Source organism: Cryptomeria japonica, chromosome 4 (genome assembly GCF_030272615.1).
Source record: "Cryptomeria japonica chromosome 4, Sugi_1.0, whole genome shotgun sequence".
NCBI lineage: Eukaryota > Viridiplantae > Streptophyta > Pinopsida > Cupressales > Cupressaceae > Cryptomeria > Cryptomeria japonica.
In genome coordinates, this window is record NC_081408.1 from 371269350 (window position 1) to 371281593 (window position 12244).

Below are 12244 nucleotides of genomic sequence, written 5' to 3' on the forward strand. Positions count from 1 at the left end.
CAGTATTTGCAGGGACTGTAAAGACAAACCACTATTCTAGTACTCTAAAGGATAGCATTTGACCACAGAGATATTTGCCCAAACCTATGGTATATGGCATGGTATCAACAATAAAGCACACTGGGGATCAAGAGAAAACCAGATTGTTGATTGAAATAGTGCAATGGACAAAAAAATGCCTGCCACTCTTTCTAAATTTGACGATAAGGTGCTAAAAAGATGGCAGTTCAACTTTCATGGTGGCAATCCAAACCCTTTGTGTACTTTGAAGATATTAGCCTGAAAGTTCAACCAATAGAATATAATGCAGCAGCCAAAGTCTTAGCTAAATATGCCTCTACAATTCAAACCCAATTGTTATGGAGCAAAGTAATTGACCTAAATCCTGACACTGGACCATGAATTAAGAGAAGCTCTCATAAGCATTGGTGATGATGAAAGGTAAACGACATGGTTACTAAAATCCTTTGGGTGGCCATGTAGTCTGATCCCCTTATAATCATTATCACTTTATAATCATTCACCTCCTTAATCCAAAAGGATGGTTGACATCTTTTTCGAGTCACCTTGCTTTAGGGAAGTTCCTCAATCAAGGCTTTTGGCATGATAATAATAACCTACCAAATCATTCACACAAAGGGAGAGAGAAGATGGTATCCTCATAAAACAAGTCCTGCAACGGAAATTATCTATGTTACCCCAATTTTTTGGGACAGGGACAGGTTTCCAAGACGGCAATTTTTTTTGCCAATTTTGGAGATGGCTAGGAGACGGCAAAGGGGATGACTATATAAAATGTAGGGCAAATTTAAAATATATAGGAAAACTTTAAATGTCCATATGAGAACATGGATAAACCATGCGTATATACATTATATTCATATGAAAACATGGATATAGCATGCATGTGAAAGCATTATAGAACCTTAAGTTTTAACATACAGCATTTGTGTTCAAAATTCATTGTCAATATGCATGTGATATTAAAAAAATAAAATACAAAATGCCCAAAGGCTACACTGCTGCCATATAGTTTCATTTTCAATAACGATGCAAAAATTTAAAAAAACACTGCATCAAAATCAGAGAGCTCCTCTAAGTCTCTACCACTGTTATGGTCCATGCCCACCTCATCCAATGAAATCCCAACCAATCCCCCTGGTGTGTCCTCCTCATCAACCTGGGCCACGTCTTCAGGATCAACACCCCCGTAGATTCAACCTCTTTTCCTTCTTCCCTGCTGCTCCTCTTCTTTCAATGGCTGCGTGCTTCAAACCATCTTGCTGCTCCACTTTTTTCCTAATGACTTTTAGGGCGACCTAGGAGGTACGGGACCACAAAACAAATAACAAATGTCTTTTTTTTGCAACTTGGCACTGTTTTTTTTTTAAACTCTCCCTGACATCGAGGACGTATAGCCATCTCAAGACGGTTGGGGGGGCATCAGGGGACGGCATTTCCGAAAAAGGGGACGCTGTTTCCAATTTCAAACAAAAAAGGGGCCATCAAGGGGTTGTACCCACATCCCCAGCACAGGGACAAGAATTTCATGACCAGGGACACATCCCTAGGTTTCGTAGGAAATTATTAAAGGTGCTGCTCCAAGACTGCCTACATGTGAAACTGATTTCATGGCAAGATAACAAACTTTCAATTGGATGTCCGGCATAAATTCATTGCTTGGTGGAGGAAACACAAGAACCTGGAAGATAGTTGCATTTCTACGATACATGTCATTCCCTGCCGTTGGCACTAGTCTTCCACAACATCCTTTGCATTTTGATGGTCCTGAGGTAAAGCTCTTTCAGTCCGATATGTTGGTATGTTTTTGCATTTTTGTGTGTGTAGGAATAAGTTGTTCTAAAATTTAATGGGGTCTTGCTTTGAGCCCTGCATCGACAACCCTAGGCAATAAAAATGGCCTTGAACCCAAAACCATGATGGAAACTAAGGGGGCTGTTATTATTAGAATATTTAATTATATTTTAGTCACCTATATTTAGTTCCTTGTTTAATGCTTTTAAGCTTTATTTAGCATTTAGCTTTTTCTTTTTAGTTAATTAACTTTTAAGCTTAATTTAGCTTTTAGCTCTTTAATCTTTTACTTTAACGTTATGTTCTAATTATAGAACATCGTCTTGTAACCTCTATATATACGTGTGAATATCATTCAATGTAATCATCCGATTATTGAATCATTCATTCAATTTATTTTTCATGGTATTAGAGCATGGAAATTAAAAATTTCAAAAAATTTTATTATTAAAATTTTTCGAAGTTTTTTTTTTAAGAGATTTTTTTAAAACTGTTTTTTTTTAAAAGCAGATTTTTTTCTCTTCCTGGGCAGTTTTTTTTTGCAGGTTGAAAATTTTCCTAATTTTCCTAAGGTTTCTGCAATTTTCGACTAGGGTTTTGACCCTTCTGTTCAAGTTGAAATTTTATTTTGGTTGCAGATTCTTGGTGGGTTTTTCGAGAGCTCAACTGGATCGTCGTCAGATTTTTCTAGGTGCATCGTTTTCCGTGCCTCAATTTTTGAGCCGTCGGATTTGCATTCTGTTTTCAGATTCTTGGTGGGTTTTTCGAGAGCTTTTTTGGGTAGGTCTCAGATTTTTCTGGGTGCCTCGTTTTGCATGCCTCGATTTTTGTGCCAGCAAATTTGCCTTGGAATTTAAAAACGGTTCACAATTTCTGCTATTTCTGTGGACGTGTTGGGATTTTTGCTTTTTTTTGGCGCCATTTATGCTGATTTATGCTGTTTTAAGTGCAAAAAGTTTTAATTTCTGGGTTTCTTCCACACCTTGAAATTTGCACCTTGGAATTTGTGCCAAAATTCTCCTCCAGGGTTTCAGATTTTTTGTGCAGCTGCTTCTATTCTGATTTTTGAATCAGATTCTTCTGTCTCATGCTATCACTAGGTTGACCTCGTTCAACCTCCATTTTTGTGATGGCATCTTTGACTAACATCATGTTGGAACACAGACAGAAATTCAACAACTGTCACAACACCTGGAAACAGTGCATGTTCACAATATCTGAATATTGTTGCCTTGATCAGATTGATTTAGGCCAGACCTCGTCTTACAGGTCCCAGGGTTTTCACGATTTTTTCTTGAAAAATTGTCTGTCGGTTTTCTAATTTTTTCCACAAAAAATCATGGGAGGGTTTTCACGATTGTTTCCTCAAAAATTGTTCGCAGGGTTTATAATTTTCCCTTAAAAATTATCTCATCTATAATCCGCAATATTTGCGTAAGATTTTAGTTATCTAGGTTTTACCGTTTTTTTCCACAAAAACGATGATTTGTAACCCTCAGATTTCTTGGTTTTTCGATTTTCTCCTCAAAATCGTAAATTCTCTTTTCGAGGGGTTCCTATTTCAAGGTTTGACGGTTTTTTCCTCAAAATCGTGCTTTGTTGCAATTAGTTTGGGTCGCACCTGCCAGGGAAAACATCTGCAACCATGGTACTTTGCAGTCAGTTTTGGAGTTGATACTCTTCTGCAAAAGGGTTTGCCGATTTTCCTCAAAATCATGGTTTCAGTTTTCAGTTTGGTTACCCAATGTTAGGTTGGATGGATTCTGGTATTCTTGGTCATTAACACTTTTCAGATCCACGGAGGGTCTCCACTGCAGCAGAGTGTTCTTTTCATTTGTGATCAAAAGACCTACAGTGTCTTCTGTAGGGTAGTTAGTAGATAGAATGACCATTAAGGGAGGGTATTAGAATATTTAATTATATTTTAGTCACCTATATTTAGTTCCTTGTTTAATGGTCATTTAGCTTTTAAGCTTTATTTAGCATTTAGCTTTTTCTTTTTAGTTAATTAGCTTTTAAGCTTAATTTAGCTTTTAGCTCTTTAATCTTTTACTTTAACGTTATGTTCTATATTCTAATCATAGAACATCGTCTTGTAACCTCTATATATACGTGTGTATATCGTTCAATGTAATCATCCGATTATTGAATCATTCATTCAATTTATTTTTCAGTTATGACCACAAAATCTACCACTCTTGCCATTAATGTAATTGAATAGTGGAGATAAAAGGCCCAAAAAATTAGGACAAAAACCCAAGGAGTCTTTTTACAAAATATTGAAATATTTAGATGGGAAAGCTAAAGGACTTAAAAGAGTATTATGCTAAGCTTCTGGATTGCACTGTGTATATTTTGATGCAAACAAAATATACACAGTGCAATCTAGAAGCTTAGCATAATATTCATCATGAACTGTGGAAATCAAATATCTCTGACTTAAAAGAGTTTGTCTATGAGATGTACTCAAGGTGTAAGCTTACCCAAAACTTAGAGGAGGAGGTTGTTGGCTTCTAAGACATTGATGAAGCATTGCCACAGCTCTTCAGGTGCATTATGGATATCATGGAGCAAGTAGATGCAGAAAAGACCATTTCAATTTCTATAAGGATACCTAATAATCCACTAATGGGCCTATTGAGGACTTATGAGAATCCCAGACAAGCAGGACGGGCATGTAATATCCCCACTTAGGAAAATTCTTCCTTTTGCCCTAAAATCATGAGTTTAAGGCATTTCGCTGGTAGAATTTGGTGTCAACCCTGCAATAGTGTTAGCCAGCATAGGAAATGTAGTTCATAAGACCAATTTATTTTATTATGGTTAAGGTTTACTAACAATAATTACATCTATTACAATTGCATCAATGATCACTAGTGATAACATTAAATTATATCAAGCTTAATAAATAGGCAACATACTTAAATATAGTAATCAACCAATTTGGAGGGTTGAATAGAAAACACGACAGGGCACACTCAAGTATGTCCACAATCAATCAATGCATAGTTTGGAGAGGAAGTCACAATAGGGCACCCAAAACATCTCATCTAAGCCCAAGTGCATGACTTTGCACCCCTTGGCCCCAAGTGGCAAGCACGTTGGACATCCAGCATGGGTGGTCTACTTAGAAGGAGGTTCCATCTCTGCTCTACCTTCTTGTGCTCCCTTATTAACCTTGTTATGATTGATTGAAGCAATAGAATAGATATTGCATATTATTGCCTATATCTAATATATGAGAGATTATGTAACAAATATATTAATATGCTGCATACATATTATTGCATGTAATGATATGTGATAATTATGTGTAAAAGCATTATCATTGCTGCATACCATGAAAAGGATTAGGATACAAAATTGTTCTATGGGATTGATGCTTTTATCTAACTTGTTTCCTTTCAGATGAGTACAGATCACAAATAAGGTTGTTCTAAATTTGAGTGCTTTGCTTGTTCTCCTTCAACACCTTTGATGCAAACATTGACTTGCCTATATACCTCTTCAATTGCAATGAAGAGTCATGTCCTCTTCCATGTACACAACCATCCCCAAGATTGTGCCTTTCATAACTGTCCCATGCCTCTTGCAAGTATTGCTGTTAAGACCCTTGTTAATTTGCTTTAATCCCTTTAAACAAATCGCTAATTATATGAGAAGCATTTGATTGATCAAGTGCAAAGGTATTTGTAGAAGCCTAAAATTAATTAAATTAATATTTAATTAATTTAGCATTTTCCGCATAATTAATTAAATTAATTATGTCAGTCCTCTTCCTCTTAAAGTTAATTAAATCATATTTAATTAATTTTATCACTGTAGCCTTTATAATTAATTTATCAAAATTAATTATATTTATTATTCTTCTAAAATCATTTGTTCCAAATATTTCTTCTAAATACTGATTAGTTAATTAATTTCAATTAATTAGCTAATCCCCTGATTCCTACAAATCACCCTTCTTAATCTCATCATCTAGCCTAATTAATCTACTCTAATCATACTTATCATTTCCTCTAATTTTATATTCCTCCACTCATTCTCTCTCCTCATGTCCCATCGTCCTAACATTCCCAGTTGCACTTAATCCCACATTATCCCACCTAATTTGTCCTCTTAATCACTTGCACATCCCTAATCACTTTGATTAGAGATGGGTCAACTTCTTGCCATAAATGGCCTTTCTCATCTCACCCTCCAAACCTTAAATGCACCAACTTTTCTCCATTCAAGGAATGTCACATCCCTTGAATCTCTCCATGCCCCCTCTACCCAAGGTATTTTAAATTCCTTTCTCCATTTATTCTTCCCACACATTCTATTATCTTGGAATTTTCAATTCCTCGTCTTCTCCCAAGGAATTTTATATTCCTTCTTCTTTTCCCAAGGTACTTGGCCAACTCTTCCCCATGTACTTGAGAAGTTTGGAGACAAGAAATGCCTTGGCAAATCACTTGGATCTCCCACTTTGTCCTCTCAATCTTCTCCTACCTTCTTTCAATCCTAGCCCTTCATCCATCTTTGATCATGGCCATCCATTTTGGGGCCCTCCAATCTATAAATTGGAGTCTCCACTCCTCACAAATCATCCACTTCCATTGCATTCTTATGCTGCCCTTTTGATTCCCATATCCACCTTTCATTGCACTCTCATGCTGCTCTTTTGAATCCAAGATCTATCTTTTGAGTATTCTTATGCTATAAATTTAAGTTCAAAAATCCATCCATCATACCCTCATAATGCCTAAATTGCTCTCTACTACACAACAAATGAAGTGGAGCATTGGGCGCATTTCCACTTCTAGCTCAATCGGAGGAAGAAGAGAAGAGAAGGTATAACAAGGTTATTTTGTATGTTTTGAATGCTTATTTGTATTTCATGTTTTGATTTATGCAATTAACCTTCGGACCATTTTTCCCCTCTTCAGTATTAATTTGAAGTCTCTAGCAATTCTTTACTCACTCCTATCCCATCCTTCGAAGACATCTAATTTACAGTCTTATAAATTGAGACAATTTACTGAAATTCATTTATTTAGAATAATAAATATTATTATGACATAGTCAGGTCATGGCAGGGCCACCCACAATGCTACCCTCCTGTTTCACTCAATTAGGGCAGCCCTGCACCCAACTCAATAACACCTGCTGGCAGTCCTACTGTAGATAATGGTGAACTACAAGGTGAAAGTGCCAGAGCCACAGATTATTAATTTGCTACTGTTTACACTGCCTTTGCTACTTTGGCTTTGAACTTGCTGATGAGTCTTAATGAAATTTCATTGATCTGATTCCTACTGTTATTATAAACTGTGATTTTACACGTCAGCAGCAACTAAGCATATTTTTGCTTATTTCATTAAAGATGATCATAGAGAGATAAACTGTGTTTTATGTGTTATTGGTTATGGTAATAGACATTCTATTTTGACAGATAAAATTGTTTCAGTGATTCTAATGTTGTCTTTGATTGAAATCTGGAAGGAAAACATCTACATGAACGCTACTGGTATGTAATTCTCTTTCTGACTAATATAATATATATTTTTGTTGTGTTCATAAAAATATAATCATCAATCCAGTAGACTCCTTCCAAACATTCAAGAATTTTCAATTTCAGGCATTTTGAACATCAATGTTCTCCTTAATAAGATGGATTGTAGGCTTCAATTATTCACTCAAGATAAGGCCGTTACATTTATCAAAATTATTCTCATGTTGATCAATTTAAAGAACTTCATTCTTTGTGCAGTTTTCTTCTCAAGCAATGATTCTGGCATCCTCAATCAAATTATTAATATGAAATTCCAAGTTATTGTTAGTTTTATGTTAAACTTAGCAATCAGATTGACAGTAAAGAACAAGAAAACACAAATGCACACATAACACAGTGATACCCTGGGAAAACCTCCCTCTTGGAGGAAAAACCCAGCAACAATAATCTCAAATCTGATTTGATTAAGCAGATTACAAGTTTACCCTTCTAGGGCATAAATCAACTATAGCAAAACTTATCTTAATCTGGAAGTCAGGGTGATGTGCAGTTCGCTGTCAAACTTAGACAGCCTTTGGGCAGCCTTGACACGCTCCAGCAGACCTAAGGCAAATTCGGCAGCCTAGAAGATCTTCGCCCAACCTAGTAGACAAATCGCTGACTGATAAGCAAGCATTCACTGCCCTAGAGTGCAGCTCCAGATTTGCTGATCACGGATGCTGATCAATGAAGGAAATTGCAGATCACATACAATAGAAGTTCGCTAACCTTGTAGAGGTAATTCGCTAAGTGTGTATATGTTGTGTTGATGCTTGCATTGCCTTGAATATATATGAGCTTTTACATCTTATTTGACTTAGGTCGGCCTTTACAGTAAATTTATAAGGCATCTAAAGTTGGCACACAAAATAGGGTCTGACCCATAATAATTACAAGTTACACATTATAGGGTCAGCCCTATCACATCAACAAGTTACATTATATCACCCATTTAGGGCCCAGCATGAATCACAAGTTACAATGCCCATTTAGGGCCAGACCCAATTACAAGTTACACAAGTTGAGCGCCCAAATAGGGCCTGCCCTTCAACATTCACAAGCTACATAATATAATCACATGAGTAGGCCCATCAAACATTTACCAAGCTAGGTCGGCCCAATCAAGGGATACAACCTAGCTATATTTCAACAGTTATGCAAATGCTCTGCAAGGATAGATTTTTCTGATCAAGTAATGCGTTATCTTTAGTGTGCTCTTTGACCCTTACCTAAATACACCTTCATGTCTACTAAATTTAGGCTCTCCTGCAGAAGCGTCATATTATGTATACCCATTTAGTCATTTTAATGGTTATGGTTGCAGTGGAGTTTGCATATTGTTTGCCACAAAATTCAATCGTATATCCATATGCATATGAAAAACATAGTTAAAAAGATCCAATTTCAAGATATTTAATTATGCCAATTTCATTCCTCGCAGATATAAGTTGAATTATGTCTGAATGTTATTTCACAGCTCTAAATTATTTGAGCCACAACTCATCATGCATCATGAAAAGTTTAACCTTGAATAATTAAATAACCCCATGCCAAGGAAGTCTAACCATCCACTTGCTTACTAAATTCTTGCATTTAGCTATTAATATTATTTTAGGGAAATATACTTCCAAGTGATTCATGCAAAGTGGGTGTCAGATGCTAGTTATTTTGAATGACTTTGCTATTTGACTTTCAATGAGATGTATTTTCTTTAAAGTTTTGCTTCTAACATTTTGTACTGCATGTTTTATCAAATATCTTTGTTATATATTGTCAAACAAGAATGTCAAGCTCAACAAAATCATAAAATATGTGGGGAAGTTCAACAAAATCTAAGGCTAAATTCTTAATTTCTTATCTTCATATACCAGAAAGACAACACCTAAGGCTAAGGATTTAATATCACTTCACTGGTCCATCTGACATATGAGGAAAGTAAATATTCGCAAAGATTCTGCTGATTCATATGCTCAGAAATACAAATAGAGGGAACTCAAACAAACCTGCAAATATCCACGCTTGTCTGGTGGAGATGAGATAAAGATTTTAAACAAAATTGAGAGAAACTTCCGTGAATATGAGGTCAAAGCCTTCATATTCTTAAGTGAAACTTCTGATGTATAATGAAACTTGGCTCTTTGCTCAGCATCACTAACTTCCAAATATTCAAAATCTTCAACAATATTTGAGCCACCTTGGCTTTTGTCCTGAGGCCTTTTGTTTTGTTGTATTAGTATCTGAAAACATGATGATTACTTAAAATAAGTATTCTTTACCATTGGCATAAACTTGATTTGTTCTTTCGATATTGATTATGCTTGGTAGAAAAAAGCAGAGGATGCAATTCAAACCTGCAAGCTTGAGCAGATTATGCCACGTAATTCTGGTTCTTTAACAAGTGCATCACCCAATGTCTTTGCAAGAAACTGAAAATTCTGAGCTGTATCCACAGGGTAGTTACAAAATGATGGCAATAATGCCCACAGAGAGTGAGCACAGGCTTGTCTGTTTCGTGAAGCAACCGGACGCCCCTCTGTTTCAAGCTGCAAAACAATATGCTTAGTTAATAAATTATAGTAAAGCTCAAATGGAAATTCTCAGGAATGATTGATATATACCAGCATGGACTTCTCATGCAGTTTCCTTGCTAAACCGAGAATGTGCTCAGCAAAGAACTTCAGACTAGCTCCAATTGTGTGTTGTTTCAGTATGGGAATCAACCAAATGTTGGACTCCGACAAATCTTCAGAGTCTAAGTTCAGAGGTAGTATATGCAAAAGTTTCTCTGGACCCATTGCAGCAACAGCTGAACCAACACTTTTGTGCAGCTGCAAGAAGACAAATATGTGCTTGTGAAGCATAACTAAAAAATCTAAACAAATACAAACAATATTGAGACCTTGACTAAATGAGGCAGTATATAAAACCTCTAGACCTTTACTGCATGATATCAGACACATTCCAAACAATTTTTTGAGGCAATTGAACTCTTATAAAATCTAACCAGTTTGCTTTGAAAAATTGCAAATCATAGTCTAGGTGAGTTATCATAAGTAAATTATGATAGCCATTATATATTGATTAATTTCCTATATCTACAAATTAAAAAGAGCCCAACTCAAAGTGGAAGAGGGAACAAGAAGATGTAGCAGAAAGTGGAGAACTTTGAAATATAGTATTCAAACATAAGCATTACGTATTCATGGCATTATATCAATCATTACTCCAAGGTCTACAGCATGACTGAAATAGTAATTTAAATCAACCTGAAAGGTTTCAGACCCAATAATATACAACTCAACATAAGCATTTTGTCAATACCTTATTTGTAAACATTGTACAATTCAAAATTTCAAACACAGTCATCAGAAAATCATTCGAACTACTATGTACAAAATCCTAGCTACCTGTTTTCTGCATGTTAGATTTTCATCTGACAAATTCTGCATGTCGGATAAACTTCTCAAGACACCCCTCATGAGAAAATAAGAAGATTCCCCTGCAGTTCAAACTTATGTCAGATCTTTGAAAGCAAAAAGGCAAACGATAGAAACAAACATAATATTTACACTATCAAGAATATTCAAAATGACATAAATATGTACTCAATAGCTTGTACAATAGAACAATAGAAAACAATGTATATTATCAACAAAGAGACAAACATATACACTTCACTCCTAAACTGTTTCTCTTAAGATTACTTGTTTTCAACTCTTGTTCTTCGTTCTTGTTTGATTTTCATTGAAACAAACACTCTTTTTTCATGAGTTATATTTCAAGAACATAAGTTTTTTCTTTCTAGACCAATTATTTAGCTCCTCCAGCTGGACATTAAATGCCATTTGTTTCTAGCTTTCTTTGAGAAACTATATCGAGCTCACTTTGCTAGTTCACTAAAGATAAATGGTTGTTAGACTTGTAAATCTGATTCTTCTTCTAGGAACAAACATTTTTCAGCGCAGAATCATACAGGGCAGATTAAGGAACACACGAGTAAAATATTTGCAAGGGCAGGCTAGAATCCATGCATAGCAGGGCTACCCACAGGCAACAAGGTCAGCCACTGTCCCAGAGTCAGCTGCACTGGAAGCAGGCAACTGGATTGGACATTTGAAGGGTAATCCATACAGAGAAAGCAGCTAGGTCAGCATTTTTCCAGATTGGGTTAGCAATTAAGAGTAGGAACACAACTGTATCTAATCCCTCGGTTCCTTCTCCCTAATATCATATAACATGTATCTAATCTTGGGAAGAGAAGCAATCAATTCCGTCATCTTTTTCCCCAACTGCAAAGTCAGTTAAAAGATAAAGACAATCTTTTCCTGAGGCTCTAGATCCAATTGCAGGATAAGATTTTCTTGTTGCCAAATTTAAAAAGAAATGTCTAATCACAAGAGGCAAGGATCATCATCCTTGAGCACTCTACGATCTCCTCAACCAAATTCATCACATTAAGGAAACTGTCTCTGAAATCAACAAGAAGCAAACCCAGATCCCCATACATCAAACTTTAAAGAATGACACCGTTCCATTTATGCAATCTATTCAGAAGATGGTGGATGAACACAACTCTTGGGTACAAATTGTCAAGGTCGAAAAAGTTCCTATATTTGAGCTCACTATTGAGATAAAATTTGAGGTCGAAAAGCGCACACCAAGCTAAGGAACTTAAGGATTTGTAGTCTTTTGAAGCCCACAGATCTTTTACACGTTGACCATGTTTTTGTGCACGAAACCTTGGACCTCACTGTTTGGCCTTCCTGGGTCCTTTCAAGATGTTGTCTCTTCACAAAATCTTATCTTTATTAATGAGACCCGTGAGTCCAATGCGGGCCCTTATTATTATTAGTTGTCTTAGCCATAGTTCGCAGACTCATACTCAGAGAGTAC

General features: G+C 36.0%; 1 protein-coding gene across 2 annotated transcripts in view; it reads right to left on the reverse strand.

The window, feature by feature from the left end:
* Positions 1 to 12244, reverse strand: part of LOC131047356 (uncharacterized) — a 62357-nt gene that overhangs the window by 17486 nt on the left and 32627 nt on the right. Inside the window, exons 4-7 of one of the 2 annotated variants that reach the window (XM_057981240.2) lie at positions 10759 to 10850; positions 9970 to 10179; positions 9703 to 9894; positions 9355 to 9588 (exon numbers count right to left, since the gene is read on the reverse strand). In XM_057981240.2, the coding sequence (XP_057837223.2) occupies positions 9355 to 9588; positions 9703 to 9894; positions 9970 to 10179; positions 10759 to 10850 (728 nt within the window). The remainder of the gene's footprint in view (positions 1 to 9354; positions 9589 to 9702; positions 9895 to 9969; positions 10180 to 10758; positions 10851 to 12244) is intronic. The other variant, XM_059219834.1, reaches the window with a different exon arrangement.